Source organism: Podarcis vaucheri, assembly GCF_965113315.1.
Source record: "Podarcis vaucheri genome assembly, chromosome: 2".
Taxonomy (NCBI): Eukaryota; Metazoa; Chordata; class Lepidosauria; order Squamata; family Lacertidae; genus Podarcis; species Podarcis vaucheri.
In genome coordinates this window covers 112,474,810-112,497,097 of record NC_138760.1, presented here as the reverse complement: position 1 = coordinate 112,497,097, position 22,288 = coordinate 112,474,810, and the positions used below count along the sequence as shown (strand labels likewise).

Genomic DNA, 22,288 nt, shown 5'->3' with positions numbered 1-22,288 from the left:
GTCCAACCCCCTGCCAAGCAGGAAACACCATCAGAGCACTCCTGACATATGGTTGTCAAGCCTCTGCTTAAAGACCTCCAAAGGAGGAGACTCCACCACACTCCTTGGCAGCAAATTCCACTGTCAAACAACTCTTACTGTCAGGAAGTTCTTCCTAATGTTTAGGTGGAATCTTCTTTCTTGTAGTTTGGATCCATTGCTCCGTGTCCGCTTCTCTGGAGCAGCAGAAAACAACCTTTCTCCCTCTTCTATGTGACATCCTTTTATATATTTGAACATGGCTATCATATCACCCCTTAACCTCCTCTTCTCCAGGCTAAACATGCCCAGCTCCCTTAGCCGTTCCTCATAAGGCATCGTTTCCAGGCCTTTGACCATTTTGGTTGCCCTCCTCTGGACACGTTCCAGTTTGTCAGTGTCCTTCTTGAATTGTGGTGCCCAGAACTGGACACAGTACTCCAGGTGAGGTCTGACCAGAGCAGAATACAGTGGCACTATTACTTCCCTTGATCTAGATGCTATACTCCTATTGATGCAGCCCAGAATTGCATTGGCTTTTTTAGCTGCCGCCTCACATTGTTGGCTCATGTCAAGTTTGTGGTCAGCCAAGACTCCTAGATCCTTTTCACATGTACTGCTCTCAAGTCAGGTGTCACCCATCTTGTATTTGTGCCTCTCATTTTTTTTGCCCAAGTGCAATACTTTACATTTCTCCCTGTTAAAGTTCATCTTGTTTGTTTTGGCCCACTTCTCTAATCTGTCAAGGTCGTTTTGAAGTGTGATCCTGTCCTCTGGGGTGTTAGCCACCCCTCCCAGTTTGGTGTCATCTGCAAATTTGATCAGGATGCCCTTGAGTCCATCATCCAAGTCATTGATAAATATGTTGACTAAGACCGGGCCCAAGACAGAACCCTGTGGCACCCCACTAGTCACTCTAGTCACTCTTAAAAGAGCTGTGTCTTTCGCCCATCTTTCCCACAATACATGTAAGCCTTTTCACTCCTTTTTGTGACGTTTTAGGGCTATTTCTGGGTTTGGTGCCCCGCATGTGAGTAATGTGAGGAACAAAATCAGATGAGCTTATGACAATAAAGCTCATGAGAGTTTAGCATATTATGCTTGTCACACAACAACAAATGAAAAGAAAAAGCCATATGTTTTAACTTTATTCTCTTCTTTGAGGTTCTTAGAAATGTGATGAGATGCTACTTGAAATGTGTTTTACATACAGTATTTCTTTTGATCAACATAACACCACAATGTGCAACTTACCTAGCATAAATGTGTTGTCATGTGTGTCATTTAAACCTCTTTTTAGGACTGCCATAATTGCTTCCCTGGCTTTACCTCACTAGATTGCCAAAAACACAAGTTGGCCCTCGTGCATCTGCTTTATTAGGATTGCCAACTTACTAAAACTATGTTTAAAAAATACAATATACATTTTAAACGTGACATTCTCACTTTTGGCTTGAGAAACTTTATTTGAAAAGCCATCACTCACGATTACAATTAGATGGTATAGCAATAGCTGCAGAAATCAGTTTCTTGCACAACAGCGATTATTATTTGCTAAAGTAATAGTTTTGTAATGTTTAGCGACATTACAAAACTATTACTTTAGCATATAGATCACACCAACTTCATACAAAGAGAACAATGATTGTACATACTATGATTTGCCGATGCAGGGGAAAAAGAAAATACATAGCCGACTTAAACATAAAAATCTATTCATAAAGGATAACCCAGGCTTCCTCAACCTCGGCCCTCCAGATGTTTTGAGTCTACAATTCCCAGCATCCCTGACCACTGGTCCCGCTAGCTAGGGATCATGGGAGTTGTAGGCCAAAAACATCTGGAGGGCAGAGGTTGAGGAAGCCTGGGATAACCAGAGAGTGAGTTCAGCATTCTTTCTGCTACTAACACAAATTGAGTGATCATGAATCGATACATTAGAGAGAAGTGATTATTTTTGAAGGACATCAAATTACATACAGTGGTACTTCAGGTTACATACGCTTCAGGTTACAGACTCCGCCAACCCAGAAATAGTGCTTCAGGTTAAGAACTTTGCTTCAGGATGAGAACAGAAATCGTGCTCCAGAGGCGCGGCGGCAGCAGGAAGTCCCATTAGCTAAAGTGGTGCTTCAGGTTAAGAACAGTTTCAGGTTGAGAGCAGACCTTCGGAATGAATTAAGTACTTAACCCGAGGTACCACTTTACTAGGTATTTTATATCCAATTTCTGCTTCAGCAGCTCCCACACATTCTCATCAGGGAAGTGATTCTTCCCAAACAGAGCAGGACTGGTGAGGAAGTAAAACTCCTTATAGCTGCAAAAGGAGAAGGTAGAATAGTGCCGTATTTCAAAACATTTCCTAAATCAGCATCAGGGTCAAAAAGGCAGAGCTATCTAAGGATGAGGCTGGAATAATTCTAGGGCCAGTTCAGAAGTCAAGTGAAATCATAGTTTAGCATGTTGAGAATGAGCCATAGCAAGCGTCAGCTTCACACACGCCCTACCGTTGTTCATCAATCAGTCATTTATTGTGTTTGACTAAAATGGGATGCGGGTGGCGCTGTGGGTTAAATCACAGAGCCTAGGACTTGCCGATCAGAAGGTCAGCAGTTCGAATCCCCACGACGGGGTGAGCTCCCGTTGCGCAGTCCCTGCTCCTGCCGACCTAGCAGTTCGAAAGCACGTCAAAGCGCAAGTAGATAAATAGGTACCGTTCTGGTCGGAAGGTAAACGCCGTTTCCGTGCGCTGCTCTGGTTCGCCAGAAGCGACTTAGTCATGCTGGCCACATGACCCAGAAGCTGTATGCTGGCTCCCTCGGCCAATAAAGCGAGATGAGTGCCACAACCCCAGAGTCGGCCACGACTGGACCTAATGGTCAGGGGTCCCTTTACACATTCAATTACAGATCCAGCAAGTCAATTAAAACTCGTTGAAATAAAACCAGAGATATACATATCCAGAGATATGTATCCAGAGATTAACATATGGATTAAAGATAAGTCTTGCTCGTTTTCCTGTTTATAAATCCAATCCCTGAGTCTTTTAACTCTAGGGAATACAAAAATATCTGTTGTCAGGGGCTTTTTATTGAGGCTAGCAGGTCTTGTACTAACTTAGCCAAACCACCCTTCTTCCATTGTCCCTACACCCTTGTTCCCCCCACAGCTGTAAAAACATGGAAGCTAGCTTCTAGCCACAGCTTGTTGTTTCACCTAAATCTGACAAACGGTGCTCAATGTTAACTAGGGTTTGTTTGACAAGCCATCTTCAAGCCATGGCTTATCAGTTCCCTCCAGGTGTTGCTGAACATCACCCAGCATGGTGGGGTTACTATCAAATTCCAAATCCATTTGGGAAAAATCCCATCTAGCGCGTAGTCCAAAAGCGCTGGAGGGCACTGGGTTAAGGAGGGTTGCTGTGTTACAATGACTCAGCCAACAGGATTTCCTAGTCCTACACAGGTGGCGCTGTGGTCTAAACCACTGAGCTTCTTGGGCTTGCCGATCAGAAAGTCGGCGGCTCGAATCCCCACAATGGGGTGAGCTCCCATTGCTCTGTCCCACCTCCTGCCAACCTAGCAGTTCGAAAGCACACCAGTGCAAGTAGATAAATAGGTACCACTGCGGTGGGAAGGTAAACAGCATTTCCGTGCACTCTGGTTTCCATCACGGTGTCCCAATGTGCCAGAAGCGGTTTAGTCCTGCTGGCCACATGACCCGGAAAGCTGTCTGTGGACAAATGCTGGCTCCCTCGGCCTGAAAGCAAGATGAGTGCCACAACCCCATAGTCGCCTTTGACTAGACTTAACTGTCCAGGGGTCCTTTAACATTTTATTTTTTTTACACATATGTAGCCTAGGATACGCATTATACTCTAGAACAGCGGTTCTCAACCTGTGGGTCCCCAGATGTTGTTGGACTACAACTCCCATCATCCCTGAGCTCTGGCCTTGCTAACTAGGGGTGATGGGAGTTGTAGTCCAACAACATCTGGGCAGCTGTTGGATGTTGTCCAACAACATCCACAGCAGCTAAAAAAGCCAATGCAATTCTGGGCTGCATCAATAGGAGTATAGCATCTAGATCAAGGGAAGTAATAGTGCCACTGTATTCTGCTCTGGTCAGACCTCACCTGGAGTACTGTGTCCAGTTCTGGGCACCACAATTCAAGAAGGACACTGACAAACTGGAACGTGTCCAGAGGAGGGCAACCAAAATGGTCAAAGGCCTGGAAACGATGCCTTATGAGGAACGGCTAAGGGAGCTGGGCATGTTTAGCCTGGAGAAGAGGAGGTTAAGGGGTGATATGATAGCCATGTTCAAATATATAAAAGGATGTCACATAGAGGAGGGAGAAAGGTTGTTTTCTGCTGCTCCAAAGAAGCGGACACGGAGCAATGGATCCAAACTACAAGAAAGAAGATTCCACCTAAACATCAGGAAGAACTTCCTGACAGTAAGAGCTGTTTGACAGTGGAATTTGCTGCCAAGGAGTGTGGTGGAGTCTCCTACTTTGGAGGTCTTTAAGCAAAGGCTTGACAACCATATGTCAGGAGTGCTCTGATGGTGTTTCCTGCTTGGCAGGGGGTTGGACTCGATGGCCCTTGTGGTCTCTTCCAACTCTATGATTCTATGATTCTATGAACATCTGGGGACCCACAGGTTGTGAAAGGCTGCTCTAGAACCATTCAAAAAGATAAATAGATCGTTGGTGTTTACTTAATTTTGCTGCCCTCAAGACACTCCGATGCCAATGGCTTAATTCTTATTATCATCAGTCCCCTGGCCATCAAATAAAACATTCTAAAACATGATCGATGAAAAAACCAACCTGTGAAGGCAAGGGAAGCAAACTATATTTGTTTCCCACACTCTTGGCTGGGTCTTCTGTTGCCTAACAACATACCTGAAGGTGAACTTGCTATAGGAGTCATCCACATAACCGCTTGCCCATGTGCAGTCTAGGAGATGCCACTTTCCATCAAGATAAACAGCATTCCAGGCATGGCGGCTTTTCCCTTTAAAGTCGTCATTTCTGCAGCGGCCTGCCAAATATTTGCATTGTATCCCTGCAACTCTGAGGGATAAAGAAAGACACTCAGGAACCCCATAGTTGTCCTAGTTTGAAAGCGTAATGCCGGTGGTCAACAAAAGAGGTTTGAAGACTCTCTCAAGGCAAATCTATAAAAATGTAGTATAAACACTGACAACTGGGAAACACTGGCCTGCGAGCGCTCCAGTTGGAGGACAGCCTTTACCAAAGGTGTCATGGGCTTTGAAGACACTCGAACTCAGGACGCAAGGGAGAAACGTGCTAAGAGGAAGGCACGCTTGGCAAATCCACACCGTGATCAACTGCTGCCTGGAAACTAATGTCTCCACTGTGGAAGGACGTGTGGATCCAGAATTGGCCTCCACAGTCACTTATGGTCTCATTGTTAAAACCATGTTTATGGAAGACAATCTTACTCAACTACGAGCCATCGCCAAAGAAGAAGAAGAAGTCAAGGGATTGTGGTTGCTTTCACTCCTTTTTTTGACTGGAATAGTATTAGTATTAGTATTAATATATATTAGTATTTATTAGTATTATTATCCCACTAAGTCATGTGTGGAAGAGACCCATTAATATCAAGTTTGTCATTCTCCATTGAATTCAATGAATCTACTCCAACTTGATACAACTGTACATATGCATTTTTACTTCAGCATTCATAATATAAAATAGCGGGAGCAGGGCCTGCGGTTTTCTAGATCAGGCTTCCTCAATCTTGACCCTCCAGAAGTTTTTGGCCTACAACTCCCAAGATCCCTAGCTAGCAGGACCAGTGATCAGGGATGATGGGAATTATAGTCTCAAAACATCTGGAGGGCTGAGTTACTCTAAGATCTCCCATCATCCTTGCCAAGTAAAAGCTTCTTCCCATGATGGCTGGGGTAATAGGATTTACCTGCACATTTCTTCAAAGAGTTGAGCATATCCACTACAAATAGCCTTTCCTGACTGAAGGACATCAGCTGGCTTATAAATCGCCTTATCTCTGTTATGGTAGCCTTCCACATCATATTCTGGAGAAATAAAGACACTTGTGAAATGTCGCCCTTGAGTCTGCAATGCACAGTGAATGAGGGGCTGCAACAGCCTCACACAAAAGGCTACAGTGGTACCTCAGGTTACATACGCTTCAGGTTACACACTCTGCTAACCCAGAAATAGTGCTTCAGGATAAGAACAGAAATCGGGCTCTGGTGGCGCGGCGGCAGCAGGAGGCCCCCATTAGCTAAAGTGGTGCTTCAGGTTAAGAACAGTTTCAGGTTAAGAACGGACCTCCAGAACGAATTAAGTACTTAACCCGAGGTACCACTGTATTCCATTCCACACTTCTGCTTGTCCTATCCCATACCTAGGGAGCATGGATCCGAATGGTTTTCTGTTTCCCCCGCCATTTTCCCTGGGAAAGCCCACACTTTAACACTGAATCAGAGCAAACATCAATCCGCAGAAAACCCGATGGGTGTTTGTTCTGATTCAGCAGTAAAAATTGGGTTTTCCTGCAGAAAATCAGCAGGACTAGTGAAAGTCTAGATGCATCTTCCTTGGTTGGCCATCAAAGCCCAATGTGTTACTGGATATCTGCTAGAGAACTCTGTTAGAGATCTGGATTCATGGGGGCAGGACTGTGATCAGTGCCGGATTTATGTATAAAGCTAAACAAGCTACAGTGGTACCTCAGGATAAGAACTTAATTCATTCTGGAGGTCTGTTCTTAACCTGAAACTGTTCTTAATCTCCCGCTGCTGCCACCGGCGGCAGACGATTTCTGTTCTCTTTTTTATATATACAATAATTTTTATTGAATTTTCCACTATACAAATTTACCATATCACAAATTTCCACAAATTTCAACTTTTTAGACTTCCATCAGCTTCTCTGCAAATCATCCATATTTTTTACATACTTTATGCATTCCCTATATATAATATTGCCTTTTAGCATACCCTTACTATCCTGTTTCTTTTTAACAATATTCCTCTAGCTTTCACAAAACTTCTTTAAATCCCACTAGCGTTGTTTGTTCATCCCATATACTTTTCAGATATTCTGTTAATTTTCCCCAGTCCTCAATGAACTTGTGATCCCGTTGGTATCTAATCTTCCCAGTTAATTTGTCCGTCTCTGCATAGTCCATAAGCTTCATTCTCCACTCTTCAAGGGTCGGTAGTTCCTCCTGTTTCCATTTCTAGGCCATTGATATTCTTGCTGCCGTTACTGCGTATTGAAAGAGTTTATAGTCCCTTCTATTTATCTCACTTCCTGTTATTCCTAACAGAAAGGCTTCTGGTTTCTTTACAAATGTATATTTCAACATCTTTTTTAACTCATTATATATCATCTCCCACTTAACCTGAAACTGTTCTTAACCTGAAGCACCACTTTAGCTAATGGGGCCTCCTGCTGCCGCCGCGCTGCTGGAGCAAGTTTTCTGTTCTCATCCTGAAGCAAAGTTCTTAACCCAATGTACTATTTCTGGGTTAGCGGAGTCTGTAACCTGAGGCGTCTGTAACATGAAGCATCTGTAACCTGAGGTACCACTGTATAGCTTAGCACCCCACTCTCTTGGGGGGCCCAAATAAAATTAAAGGAAAAACACAATTGGATGTATATTTCCAAATTATAAGATAAAAAACAAATAAAATAAAACCTACATACAGCCACAGTGTTTTGTGTTGTGTAGGCTCCTATGATGTAAGTAATGGGCCCCACATGCTAGCCTGCTCCCTAAAATATCACTGGTTTGTTCATTTCTATATATAGGGTGCCTACATTCTGCTATTTATAATTATTAGATTATAAGTCGTTGTAAATTGTGTTTCTAAAGGAACTTTTGTTATTGCCAAATGCCAATGTGTTTGCATTATTAAGTTTGTTATGAATAAAAAATCATTTTAAGTTAGAGCTGAATAATTATTTCACTATTAATATACTTCTTCTTAATTGTATTTCACTATTAATATACTTCTTCTTAATTGTATTTCAGTTCAACAATTACTTTGATAAATTACATATTTTGTTATGTGCAAATGGCTTTAGATACCTATTAGGTCCATAAATTGCCATATAGCATATATTCAACACAAAAAGCAGCAACAATTTGTTGTTGACAAAGGACAGCTGGACATATAAAGGGCCCCATTACCTTCAGTAGCTTAGGGCCTCATCAAACCTAAATCCGGCCCTGGCTGTGATACAGGCTGATTTTTAAATTCTGGGAGCTGTTTAGAGACAAGGGGACCCCAACATGCAAAAGGTGGCACCCCCACCTACCAATATGATGGCAAATCCACATCCAAATGGCTCGCACTTTCTCCAGGTCACTGTGGGCTTTCTCGTGCAAGACACTCACCAGGTTTTCCACACTATCCTTGAAATTCACCTGTTTCACAAAAGGAAAATAGATTCAGGAGCTGTTGACATGAATAAGGAGTACCCAGTTCCTTTTTTCTGTCTAAGCCTGACACTTGTTTAAAGAAAATGTGGGGTGCATTTTTACAGGCACTTACAAGAGTGCTGAACTCAGTGGGGCTACACAGTGAGTAAAACCGCACAGGTGGTCAATCAAATGTATGTGTTTTAGCTGATTGATCAATTAACGTCTTAAATTTCACCAAAACTTGCCCCTGGGTAAAAAGTATTCTGAAAGATGCTTAAGCTTTCCTTTTTCTTGGGTACATAGGTGTACACCTGAAAACAGGTGCTCTATTGTGTTAGAACATGTGGAAGACAGGAGCATGTTCTTTTGTGACTCACAATGTTCCCCATTGCCTCCTATCAGGAGAGCACACTTGAAGGTACAGTGGAACCTTGGTTCTCAAATGGCTCAGTTGGCGAACAAATCAGAACCCGAACACTGCAAACCCAGAAGTTGAATGCTTTGGTTTGCAAACTTTCTTCAGAAGCCGAATGTCTGGTGTGGCTGTCGACTATTGTTTCCAGGGCTCCTTGGTTTTCGAACGTTTTGGAAGTCGAATGGACTTCTGGAACGGATTACGTTCAAGAACCAACGTACCACTGTACTATCAAATTCCAAATCCACATGGAAAAAAACCTCAGCATTCTAGCAGATTCCTTAGGTAAAGGTAAAGGGACCCCTGACCATTAGGTCCAGTCACGGCTGACTCTGGGGTTGCGGCACTCATCTCGCTTTATTGGCCGAGGGAGCCGGCGTACAGCTTCCGGGTCATGTGGCCAGCATGACTAAGCCGCTTCTGGCAAACCAGAGCAGCACACGGAAACGCTGTTTACCTTCCCGCCGGAGTGGTACCTATTTATATACTTGCACTTTGACGTGCTTTTGAACTGCTAGGTTGGCAGGAACAGGGACCGAGCAACGGGAGCTCACCCCATTGCGGGGATTTGAACCACCGACCTTCTGATCGGCAAGTCCTAGGCTCTGTGGTTTAACCCACAGTGCCACCCGCGTCCCTTTACCACCCGCGTCCCTTTAAGCAGATTCCTTAGGTAAAGGTAAAGGGACCCCTGACCATTAGGTCCAGTCGTGACCAACACTGGGGTTGCGGTGCTCATCTCGCTTTATTGGCTGAGGGAGCCGGCGTACAGCTTCCGGGTCATGTGGCCAGCATGACTAAGCCGCTTCTGGCGAACCAGAGCAGCGCACGGAAACGCTGTTTACCTTCCCGCCGGAGCAGTACCTATTTATCTACTTGCACTTTGATGTGCTTTTGAACTGCTAGGTTGGCAGGAACAGGGACCGAGCAATGGGAGCTCACCCCGTCGCGGGGATTTGAACCGCCGACCTTCTGATCGGCAAGTCCTAGGCTCTGTGGTTTAACCCACAGCGCCACCCGCGTCCCTTTACCACCCGCGTCCCTTTAAGCAGATTCCTTAGGTAAAGGTAAAGGGACCCCTGACCATTAGGTCCAGTCGTGACCAACACTGGGGTTGCGGTGCTCATCTCGCTTTATTGGCTGAGGGAGCCGGCGTACAGCTTCCGGGTCATGTGGCTAGCATGACTAAGCCGCTTCTGGCGAACCAGAGCAGCGCACGGAAACGCTGTTTACCTTCCCGCCGGAGCAGTACCTATTTATCTACTTGCACTTTGATGTGCTTTTGAACTGCTAGGTTGGCAGGAACAGGGACCGAGCAATGGGAGCTCACCCCGTCGCGGGGATTTGAACCGCCGACCTTCTGATCGGCAAGTCCTAGGCTCTGTGGTTTAACCCACAGCGCCACCCATGTCCCTTTACCACCCGCGTCCCTTTAAGCAGATTCCTTAGGTAAAGGTAAAGGGACCCCTGACCATTAGGTCCAGTCATGAACGACTCTGGGGTTGCGGCGCTCACCTCGCTTAATTGGCCAAGGGAGCTGGCGTACAGCTTCCGGGTCATGTGGCCAGCATGACTAAGCCGCTTCTGGCGAACCAGAGCAGCGCACAGAAATGCCATTTACCTTCCCGCCGGAGCGGTACCTATTTATCTACTTGCACTTTGACGTGCTTTTGAACTGCTAGGTTGGCAGTAAGAGGGACCGAGCAACGGGAGCTCACCCCATCGCGGGGATTTGAACCGCCGACCTTCTGATCGGCAAGTCCTAGGCTCTGTGGTTTAACCCACAGCGCCACCTTGCGTCCCTAAGCAGATTCCTTACAGGACTATAATTCCACACTGTATATATCACAATAAGAGATAGCATACCTTCAATGCATGGGCATCCAGTTCCTTAAACTCCATCAAGTCCATCAGTAATGATTTCCCATCAGATTCTTTCTGGGACAGAGTTGATCCTTGTTCTCCTTTCATCTTGAAAGGCTACAAAATCGTTATTCTTGGGATGAGACAATATGTACATTGAAACATATAATGCAACACCCACCATCCCTGACCCTTAGCCATGCTGGCTGAGACTGATGGGAGGGCAATACCATCTGTATGGCCACAGATTGCCCATCCCTGATATTTTATTTTTATGTCAGTGTGACTGCCATAGCTTCCCTTATAGCAGTGGTGGGGAACCTGCGGCCCTCCAGAGATTGCTGGACTCCTATCAGGCCCAGCAAACTTGGCAAAGGGATGATGGGAGTTGCAGCCCCATAACCTCTGGAGGGTGACAGGTTCCCCATCCTCATCTTAGTGAATGGTGGGAATTGTAATTTGTCAGGGGTGCTAAATGCCTCTGTTGGAGATTCTGAGCCGCCTTCAAAGAACTACAGTGGTACCTCGGGTTACATACACTTCAGGTTACATACGCTTCAGGTTACAGACTCCGCTAACCCAGAAATCATGCTTCAGGTTAAGAACTTTGCTTCAGGATGAGAACAGAAATCGTGCTGTGGCAGCGTGGCGGCAGCAGGAGTTAAGAACTTAATTCGTTCTGGAGGTCTGCTCTTAACCTGAAACTGTTCTTAACCTGAAGCACCACTGTAGCTAATGGGGGCCTCCTGCTGTCGCTGCACCGCAGGAGCACAATTTCTGTTCTTATCCTTGATACGGAAGGGGGGGCATGTCTTCTTCACCTTCTTCTTCGCTACAATATATCCATTTATTTCCAGTTGTCAATGTCAAAAGGGACTAAAATCTATAAAATTCATAGAAAATCAACATGCCAATTTGCTCAATTTTTCTAGGACCCCATGACACCTCCCCTGTCCTCCATAATCCCTCAACCCATATCCTGTCAAATCACTCTGCCAAGCCTTTCCTCCGGGCTGACAGACTATGCAAACATGGACCATTGTCTTTTCAGGATGTGCTTATCTGCGCATATCTCCAGCCCTCTGCATATTCCCCCCTCCCTCCTCCATATGTTAATCTGTGTAACCCAACCTCTTAATGTATTCATGATGTAACTGGGATGTATTTTGCACTGTATTCTGGGATATGGAGGGAAATTTCAAAAGTTCAGGTCACCCCTTTTTCACTGTTCAATCTCGCCTTGAACCTGTTGCGCAATAAACTTGGATCTTCTGTAGTTTGCTCCTGCGTCTGGCTGAGCTCATTTTCTTCCGCAGGGACCCGCGGACTTAGTCCGACGAGCTGGGTGGCAGAGTAACCCCGCAGCCAGATTTTTTATCCGTAACATCCTGAAGCAAAGTTCTTAACCTGAGGTACTATTTCTGGGTTAGAGGAGTCTGAAACCTGAAGCGTCTGTAACCCGAGGTGCCACTGTATTTGCTGTTTTAAAAGAGTGACCTTAACACGCATCAATCGGATGGCAACTCTGGCTTTGATGTTCAAGCTACCAGCAAATGTTAGAGAACAACAATAGCTTTCTCCCCCCTGTGGGAATTTCTTTCCAATGTAGGGATTTAAGGAAGAGTGTCACATGATCAGCGAGGTGGAAGTACTGACATCTATCCCACTTTTTGCATTTGGTTCCTGGTTGAAAACCACAGGAAGGGAGAGTGCACCTGTCCTCAAATCCTGCTTACTGGTTTTCCACACACATCTGCTCACATACTGCGAGAACAGGATGCTTGAATAGTTGGGTTATTGGCCTGATCCGGCAGGCTTTTTATATGTTCTTATGTTAGAGGTATGCTTCCTTTGTGCCTGGCTGTTCCACTTACCTCTCATCTTCAAGCCACAATAAAGGAGTGAGTGCCTGAGCATGTGCAGAGCGCCACCCTCCCTCAGTGGTGAAATAAATAATCACTGCTTTTACTTGGAGCCCTGATAGCCATCACACCCAGCAGTTCTGGCATGTTTCGTGCACGCAATAGAGCACTCTTGATGGATCAAGACCCATGACACAATGCCACGTTCCATTGAAGTTGCTTCAACTTTTGTGCACGCAATCGCTGCTTTCGGTGGAGACCTTGGCATTATGATAAGAGTAACAGGAACAGCACTTACGGCTCCAAAACAAAAGTGAAAGCAGAGCAAGTTTGGGCAAAACAGCAGGGCGGTGTGTCAACGTTCCCTGGAGTCCCAATTGCACATTTCCTCCCCTGCCAGGGAGATTCCAGCAATTCATAGTCTATGTTTTATGTGGAACTGCCCACATGAACAGTATAATTAATGGAAAGGTCCATCTCCTGTTCCTATTGCTGATTGATATAAGAGGTGTGCTCAGGGTTTTCTTAGGGAATCCTTATTTTTGCAGGGAATGGGATGTTGTATTTTTTGGTATTAATTCCTATACTATTTTCTTAATAATGATAATAATAATGATAATAATAATTTATTACTTATACCCCGCCCATCTGCCTGGGTTGCCCCAGCCACTCTGGGAGGCTTCCAACAAAATACAATAAAGCATCAAACATTAAAAACTTCCCTAAACAGGGCTGCCTTCAGGTATCTTCTAAAAGTATAAGTTATCTATCATTCATAATTCCACTTCATATCATTTTCATATAATTGAATAGTGATATTATGTTTTCAATACAGTGGTACCTTGGTTCTCAAACTTAATTCGTTCCAGGAGTCCGTTCGCTTCCCAAAACAATTTGAAAACCAAGGTGCAGCTTCCGAGTGGCTGCAGGAGTTTCCTGCACTCAAGCGGAAGCTGCGTCAGACATTCGCCTTCCGAAAAACGTTTGCAAACTGGAACACTCACTTCCGGGTTTGCGGCGTTCGGGAGCTGATTTGTTTGGGAGCCAAGCCATTCGACTACCAAGGTACAACTGTAAGTCTAGTTGAATTTGGTGGGGCTTACTCTCAGGCAAGTGGATTTAGAATTGCAGCCTAAAGCAGCTTTGGAGGCTGGCTGTGTCCACACTATGAACTTAGGACTTGCCTGCACCAGAGCAGAATTTGCAGTCTAATAATAATAATAATAATAATAATAATAATAATAATAATAATAATAATTTATTATTTGTACCCCGCCCATCTGGCTGGGTTTCCCCAGCCACTCTGGGCGGCTTCCATAGAAACCCAAAAACACTAAAATATCACACATTAAAAACTTCCCTGAACAGGGCTGCCTTAAGATGTCTTCTGAATGTCAGGTAGTTATTTATCGCTTTGACATCTGCTGGAAGGGTGTTCCACAGGGCGGGCGCCACTACCGAGAAGGCCCCTCTGCCTGGTTCCCTGTAGCTTTGCTTCTCGCAATGAGGGAACCGCCAGAAGGCCCTCGGCGCTGGACCTCAGCGTCCGGGCAGACGATGGGGGTGGAGACGCTCCTTCAGGTATACTGGGCCGAGGCACTTTGAATTGTGCTCAGAAACGTACTGGGAGCCAATGTAGATCTTTCAAGACCGGTGTTATGTGGTCTCGGTGGCCGCCCCCAGTCGCCAGTCTAGCTGCCGCATTCTGGATTACCGGTAGTTGTAGTTTCCGAGTCACCTTCAAAGGTAGCCCCACATAGAGCGCATTGTAGTGGTCCAAGCGGGAGATAACTAGAGCATGCACCACTCTAGCGAGACAGTCTGTGGGCAGGTAGGGTCTCAGCCTGCGTACCAGATGGTGCTGATAAACAGCTGCCCTGGACACAGAATTGACCTGCGCCTCCATGGACAGCTGTGAGTCCAAAATGACTCCCAGGCTGCGCATCTGGTCTTTCAGGCACACAGTTACCCCATTCAGGACCAGGGAGTCTGGAGTAGATTTGCATCACCCTGTCTCCCCATGAATATATGGGCCTTCAGATGAGATACTTCCCACCCCATTGTTCTCCTGGATCTTTTGCCCTTTAAATTCAGGGTTTTTCAGTCCTCAGAAAGTCCAAAATGGGCATGATCGAGAAACCCTTTTGCACATAGTACAATAAACATGTATTAGGGCTGAGCCCCAGAATAAATTTCCCCCATCGTATTTGGGAGACAGATAGAACTATAACAAAAGATTATTATTAATTTCTCTTACAGTGGAACAGCACAATTCTATGTGTCTTTGCTTTAGGAAAGACCTCTAAGAATTTCTGGTTACAAATCAGAACTTAGCCACCATCCTGAAAATACTGGAGGGCCTACCCTAGCTTTGCAAATAAGCCCACAAGTTACTAGCCCTCAACATTTCACTTGTTCACCTTGACCTCTTTAAGTAGAGAAGTGTGCTGTCATTTTGTGACAGAGAAGTTTCCTCCAAGGCAACTGTCCTAGAATGCCATTCTGCAAAACTTGCCAGTCACCATTAAGTAGATATCTCATTCACAAAGTCAGTTGTTTCATTTCACAAATGCTGTTTTTGTAAGAGACCCAAACAAATCAGGATGCTCTGCTTACCTTTTGGCGTCAAGGCTCAGCGAGGACGTCCAGGTGATGACTGTTCAGCTTTGAAAATTGGGTATTGCTGCAAGAGTCTCTGCTTCTTTCGAGGTAAATGATGTCGTAAGCTATTACATCATTTCTAGAGGGTGGAGGAAATGCTTGCGCTTTCGGTTTAGAGAATGAGGGGGAATTCCGGGTTTCCGGGAATTCAAGCAAAGAATGAAAAGAGAGGTTTGTAGGTTGAGTACCTAATCTCAGTCCAGACAAATCAGCCATATGTTTACAAGCCACCCTAGCCCTGGTACCCCATCTCCCTGAATTTCTGCTCCAGAACTTTTCATTGCTTAGAAATGTTGTTGCTGTTGGTTAGTCGTTTAGACATGTCCAACTCTTTGTGACCCCATGGACCAGAGCACGCCAGGCACTCCTGTCTTCCACTGCCTCCCACAGCTTTGTCAAACTCATGTTTGTAGCTTCGAGAACACTGTCCAACCATCTTGTCCTCTGCCGTCCCCTTCTCCTTGTGCCCTCCATCTTTCCCAACATCAGGGTCTTTTCCAGGGAGTCTTCTCTTCTCATGAGGTGGCCAAAGTATTGGAGCCTCAGCTTCACGATCTGTCCTTCCAGTGAGCACTCAGGGCTGATTTCCTTCAGAATGGAGAGTTTTGATCTTCTTGCAGTCCATGGACTCTCAAGAGTCTCCTCCAGCACCGTAATTCAAAAGCATCAATTCTTCGGTTTAGAAATGTAGGACACAATATTGGATTGTCGGAGGGGTTGGACTGCTATTGGATTGGTTAGTCTAGGCTTAGCAGAGTGAGCAGTGCAGGCAGCCCCTAGTATACAAGCAGTGCCGTATTTACATATACGCTAAACAAGCTATAGTTTAGGGCCCCATTCTATTGGGGCCCAAAAAAAATTTTGAAGAAAAAAACACCTGGATGTACATTTCCAAAATATAAGATAAAAAACCAATAAAATAAAACCTACATCCAGCAACAGTGTTTTGTGTTGTGTAGGGACGCGGGTGGCGCTGTAGTCTAAACCACAGAGCCTAGGGCTTGCCGATCAGAAGGTCGGCAGTTTGAATCCCCACGACGGCGTTGCTCAGTCCCTGCTCCTGCCCACCTAGCAGTTCAAAAGCATGTCAAAGTGCAAGTAGATAAATAGGTACCGCTCCGGTGGGAAGGTAAACGGCGTTTCCGTGTGCTGCTCTGGTTCGCCAGAAGCGGCTTAGTCATGCTGGCCACATGACCCGGAAGCTGTAACCTGGCTCCCTTGGCCAGTAAAGTGAGATGAGCGCCGCAACCCCAGAGTCGTCCGCGACTGGACCTAACAGTCAGGGGTACCTTTACCTTTACCTTTTATGGACCTATTAGGTCAGGGGTCAGAAACCTTTTCCAGCAGGGGGCCGGTCCACTGTCCCTCAGACCTTGTGGGGGGCCGGACTATATTTTTGGGGGGGAATGAACAAATTCCTATGCCCCACAAATAACCCAGAGATGCATAAAAGCACACATTCTACTCTTGTAAAAACACCAGGCAGGTACCACAAATAACCCAGAGATCCATTTTAAATAAAAGGACACATTCTACTCATGTAAAAACACGCTGATTCCCGGACCGTCCATGGGCTGGATTTAGAAGGCGATTGGGCTGGATCTGGCCCCCGGGCCTTAGTTTGCCTACCCATGTATTAGGTCCATAAATTACCATATAGCATATATTCAACACAAAAAACAGCAACAGTTTGTTGACAAAGGACAGTTGGACATATAAAGGGCCCCATTACCTTCAGTAGCTTAGGGCCTCATCAAACCTAAATCCGGCCCTGTATACAGGCTAGGACTGTCCTGAGTTACAAGGACAGAGAGAATAGTGCCTTCATGTCTGTGCTTGTCAATTTCCCAGAGGCATCTGGTTAGGCCACCATAGAAAACATAATGTTAGCCCTGACAGGTTTTTGCTCTCTGATCCAGTCTGATGATTCTGGATGGAGGCGAAGAGACAGATGTGGGGCAATAGAAGACTGGAAAGGAGAAAAATTTAACTGTACAGTGGTACCTCGGGTTACATACGTTTCAGGTTACAGACTTCGCTAACCCAGAAATAGTGCTTCAGGTTAAGAACTTTGCTTTAGGTTAAGGACAGAAATCAGGCTCCAGCAGCACAGCAGCAGCAGGAGGCCCCATTAGCTAAAGTGGTGCTTCAGGTTAAGAACAGTTTCAGGTTAAGTACGGACCTCCGGAACGAATTAAGTACTTAACCCGAGGTCCCACTGTAACTGGTGAACACGTCTCCCTTACACTTCCCATACGTGCACCAAAAATGGCAAGTTTGCATACACCCTTCTCCTTGGGGTTTATTTCCAAACTGTTTTGACTGCAAGGTTCAGGCCTGGAATGTGTAAACATAGGAACTGCCTTGCTGCATCAGACGAGCTCAGCGTTTTCTATCCAACAGTCCCTAGTGGTCTGCCTCTCAGCTTTTGTGAGCAGAGGCTCAGAGGTCTGGCATCTATCCCACACTTTGCCTTTTGTGCCTGGTGTTTAGAGGTACCACGCGTGGAGCTTCCACTTAGCTCTCATGTTCCATTGATAGTAAACAAGCGAGTGCCTGAGCATGTGCAGTGTGCCACCCTCCCTCAGCAGTGAAATATATATAATACGTTTAATCTGGCCCCTGTGAGGCCCACATAGCTATCCTGGGCAAGCAGACACAGTGTGTCTCATAAACACAGTAGAACAGCCTTGATGGATCAAGATAGATGACGGAAAGCGACATCTGCTTCTCTTTTGCAGAAGCTGCTTCGCCCTTCCTGCACATATTTAGATAAGGGAGACTTTGGCACTATGATAAGAGCTATGGGAAAAGCACCCAGGAGGACAAAACAAAAATGAAAGCAAAACATGTTTTGGCAAAACAACATTGGAATGTGCAGAAGTTCCTGGGGGAACCACAGTCACAGATCTCAAAGTTGTTCTCCTCCATCTCCTCCTCTTCCAGATAGATTATAGGATAATTACATGAAAAAGGCGACCGACAAACTCATTTTCCATACATAGTTGACATGTTCTATATATATATTTAAATCTAATATCCCAAAGTTTCATTATCTGGCTACAGCTTTTCAAAATGGCATTTTACACTCGAGTAAAACAATCAGTTTACTCCTAAGTGAAGAGGAATTAAAGAACCTTTTAATGAGGGTGAAAGAGGAGAGCGCAAAATATGGTCTGAAGCTCAACATCAAAAAAACAAAGATCATGGCCACTGGGCCCATCAACTCCTGGCAAATAGATGGGGAAGAAATGGAGGCAGTGAGAGATTTTACTTTCTTGGGCTCCATGATCAGTGCAGATGGTGACAGCAGTCACGAAATTAAAAGACGCCTGCTCCTTGGGAGAAAGGCGATGGCAAACCTAGACAACATCTTAAAAAGCAGAGACATCACCTTGCCAACAAAGGTCCGTATAGTAAAAGCCATGGTTTTCCCAGTAGTGATGTATGGAAGTGAGAGCTGGACCATAAAGAAGGCTGATCGCTGAAGAATTGATGCTTTTGAATTATGGTGCTGGAGGAGACTCTTGAGAGTCCCATGGACTGCAAGAAGATCAAACCGATCCATTCTGAAGGAAATCAGCCCTGAGTGCTCACTGGAAGGACAGATCGTGAAGCTGAGGCTCCAATACTTTGGCCACCTCATGAGAAGAGAGGACTCCCTGGAAAAGACCCTGATGTTGGGAAAGATGGAGGGCACAAGGAGAAGGGGACGACAGAGAATGAGATGGTTGGATGGTGTTCTTGAAGCTACTAGCATGAGTTTGATCAAACTGCGGGAGGCAGTGGAGGACAGAAGTGCCTGGCGTGCTCTGGTCCATGGGGTCATGAAGAGTCGGACACGACTAAACGACTAAACAACAACAACAACAAAACAATCAGGACTGTGACGTGGGAAATGACTTGGAATTGCTCTATCCTTCCCTGCCCCCCCCCTAAAATTCAGCTAAAGCCCTCCCCAAGCAAACAGAGAATAGTTTAATGACCTTTAACTGTATTCATAGTTCAGCTTTCTCGTTTGGTGAGCTGACAAATGGAATATTCTGTTAGGAACAAAATCAGATGAGCTTAGAACAATGAAACTTACGTTAACTATGTGTAACTATTAGTAGTTATATGATTTTTTTTTAGGTTACTCAACCTTGGTATGGTTTAGAAAAGGGCAGAATTTATATTTCTCTACTAGGCCTCCAAGGGACACGGGTGGCACTGTGGGTTAAACCACAGAGCCTAGGGCTTGCCGATCAGAAGGTCGGCGGTTCGAATCCCCGTGACGGGGTGAGCTCCCGTTGCTCGGTCCCTGCTCCTGCCAACCTAGCAGTTCGAAAGCACATCAAAGTGCAAGTAGATAAATAGGTACCGCTCCGGTGGGAAGGTAAATGCTCTAGTTTGCCAGAAGTGGATTAGTCATGCTGGCCGCATGACCCGGAGCTCACCCCTTCGTGGGGATTCGAACCACCAGCCTTCTGTTTCGCATGTCCTAGGCTCTGTGGTTTAACCCACAGAGCCAAGCCCCACCCTTACCTACACCCAAATGTAGGGTGGATGGCTATGGCTTGTCCAAAACAGCCTCACAGACCAAACAAGAAACCCTGGGGGGGGGTCCCTGATCTAGAGATACAAAAATTCACCTCTGAAGGTTGCCAGAATTTTGTAAAATCCTGCGATATGTTACTTATCAATTTGGATGGTTCTGTTTGAATTTGGACTGTTTCCTTGTGGGGTCTTTGGCAGGGGGCAGGTGAAGGCCAACTTAGGTTCGTAGGTAGATGAGGTTTCTGGGAAGTATCAGAGCTTCTGAGAATTTGTCTCATGTATTAACTGCCAGCTGCCTGGGGATTTACAGTTCCTTATCTTGAGGCTTGTACCAGAGGCTCAAGGACACCTGCCCATTGCTAATTAGGAACATCTTGCAGCTGGGCCTGTCATGGCCTCTTGTCTGCTGATTAGTTAAAATAACAAAGTCCAAGTAAAGACTCTCGATTTTATCAGATCATCAGGTATTAGTTCCAGATTTACTAGGCTTGTGTCTTGAAAATGATGGTTTTGCTAGTCATGAAGAAATGCCAAATTGCCTTTGAATTTAATCATATGTAAGGTGCCCTAGAGCAGTGTTTCCCAACCTTTTTTGGGCAAAGGCACACTTGTTTTATGAAAAAAATCTCGAGGCACACCACCATGTGGGGCACGTTACAGCCCCGTGACGTCAGCGCGCAGCGTCACGCCGGGAGGGACGCACGAAAGTGTAAGTTTCAATTTTTTCCCCTCCCCCTTGCCTTCCTTCTGTGCCAACCGCCAAAAAGCCAAGAATCGCGGGACCGCCGGCGGAGGGGGGGAGGGCGAGCGGAGGCAGCGGCGAGCCCCGTTCCTCCCCATCTGCCCCATTCCGTGCAAGGAGCGCGAACAGGTGTGAGAAGGGGGTCAAACCTGCGGGCCAGCGCCGGGGAACCTCCAAGCTTTGGGGGTGGGGGGGGAGGAGGCAGCAAAGCGAGGCAGGAAGGAGAGCGCGGCTTGGCTGGGTGAGCTTTGGCAGGGGCAGGGAATGAGAGACCCGAGGCGGGCACTGTGGACGGAGGCGCTGCCCGCCGAGCTCGCAGGCAGCCAGGCAGGCAGACGGTGAGAGCCCCGCGCTGGGCGGCCTCTCCTCGTCGCCGCCGCCCCGCCTCTCGCCGCCCGACTCGCCCGCCTCCCTCCGGGGACGGCGCCCCAATCGAAAATTTGACTTCTTTTAAAAAAAAAATCTTTCAAATTTTTAAATTTTTCCCACGGCACACCAGGCAACATCTCGCGGCACACTAGTGTGCCGCGGAACAGTGGTTGAAAAACACTGCCCTAGAGGGACGTGGGTGACGCTGTGGGTTAAACCACAGAGCCTAGGACAGTTCGAAAACACACCAAAGTACAAGTAGATAAATAGGTACCTCTGCGGCGGGAAGGTAAACGGCGTTTCTGTGCGCTGCTCTGTTCGCCAGAAGTGGCTAAGTCATGCTGGCCACATGACCCGGAAGCTGTACACCAGCTCCCTCGGCCAATAAAGCGAAATGAGCGCCGCAACCCCAGAGTCGTCCACGACTGAACCTAATGGTCAGGGGTCCCTTTGCCTTTTAACCATCACGAATAATACTGCTTTCTCTCAAAGTTGACACCTTTCACGAAAACTGATAAGCTACCTGTTGTAGGGAATCATTTCTCCTCTTTTCTTAATCTAACTCACACTTTTAAGCCACTTACTTAAGCAAACTTAGACAAATTCTTTTCAAAGAATAACAAGGGTTGAGAGGAGGGCTGGATGTTACCTGGTTTTCAAAATCGTGATAGATCACCAGCAATATACCAATATATCACCCTGTCTAAAATCAGGATGGAGCTATGTAGAGGCACTAGCTGGCTTCACAGTTTTTCCCAAATGGTGATTTTTGCATAGAACACACACACATACTTTAAGGCTAGGCAATGTATCAATACATTTGGGGGTGGTGAAATAAGTTTGAAGTCCACATCGTGGAAACAGTGTCATGTTAATCATGGTGATACATTACAATGTGTGTGAGTGCTGTGTAAAAAAACCGTGATTTGGGAAAAACCGTGAAGCCAGTCATCGCTTCTCTCATGGTTCCTTCTGTCCCTGTTGCTCTGTGCTATAAAATAACAGTTGTAACAACGTGTTAAAGCTAAGTAAAAATGTATCGGTTTTGGACCCTGAAATATACTCGGAGTCGAGAGTGGATTTCATGCTCTTTATTCAGCTCATAGTGGTAAGGAGGAATGGAAGTTCCCCCAGAATGTCTGCTTTATATACATTATTTACACAATGGGCCCCACGTGATTGGCTAATTCCGGGATTCACCTGTAGGCCAATCAGGTTGCGGATTCACTTCCACCTGGAGATGGATTGGGTGGCTCCTGTGGACCAATCAGACTGCTGCATTCTGGACCCTATTGTTCTAGGACCAATCAGACTGCTGCATTCTGGACCCTATTGTTCTCGGACCAATCAGACTGCTGCCTTTTGGATCCTATTCAAATCAGTACAT

General features: G+C 45.9%; 1 protein-coding gene across 2 annotated transcripts; it reads right to left on the bottom strand.

Moving 5' to 3' along the window:
• Positions 1-1,452: 1,452 nt before the first annotated feature.
• On the bottom strand, positions 1,453-15,350 carry LOC309525236 (kyphoscoliosis peptidase-like). Of its 2 annotated transcripts, none has more exons than XM_082210761.1 (6): positions 15,210-15,350; positions 10,735-10,848; positions 8,348-8,456; positions 5,973-6,090; positions 4,928-5,098; positions 1,453-2,335 (listed from the first exon to the last, which is right to left on the bottom strand). In XM_082210761.1, exons 2-6 carry the CDS (start codon positions 10,837-10,839, stop codon positions 2,197-2,199), a joined length of 642 nt encoding a protein of 213 aa, XP_082066887.1. In that variant the 5' UTR covers positions 10,840-10,848; positions 15,210-15,350; the 3' UTR covers positions 1,453-2,196. The 2 variants fall into 2 exon arrangements, with proteins under 2 accessions (XP_082066887.1, XP_082066888.1); XM_082210762.1 differs by having other exon boundaries at positions 10,735-10,864; positions 15,210-15,337.
• Positions 15,351-22,288: the final 6,938 nt, after the last annotated feature.

Coding starts and splice junctions, on each gene's coding strand:
- LOC309525236 (XM_082210761.1), bottom strand. CDS start 10,839: ATGAAAGGAGAACAAGGATCAACTCTGTCCCAGAAAGAATCTGATGGG. Junction 6,091..8,347: donor GTGGATTTGCCATCATATTG/GTAGGTGGGGGT, acceptor TTATTTCTCCAG/AATATGATGTGGAAGGCTAC. Junction 5,099..5,972: donor CTCTTTGAAGAAATGTGCAG/GTAAATCCTATT, acceptor TTTATCCCTCAG/AGTTGCAGGGATACAATGCA.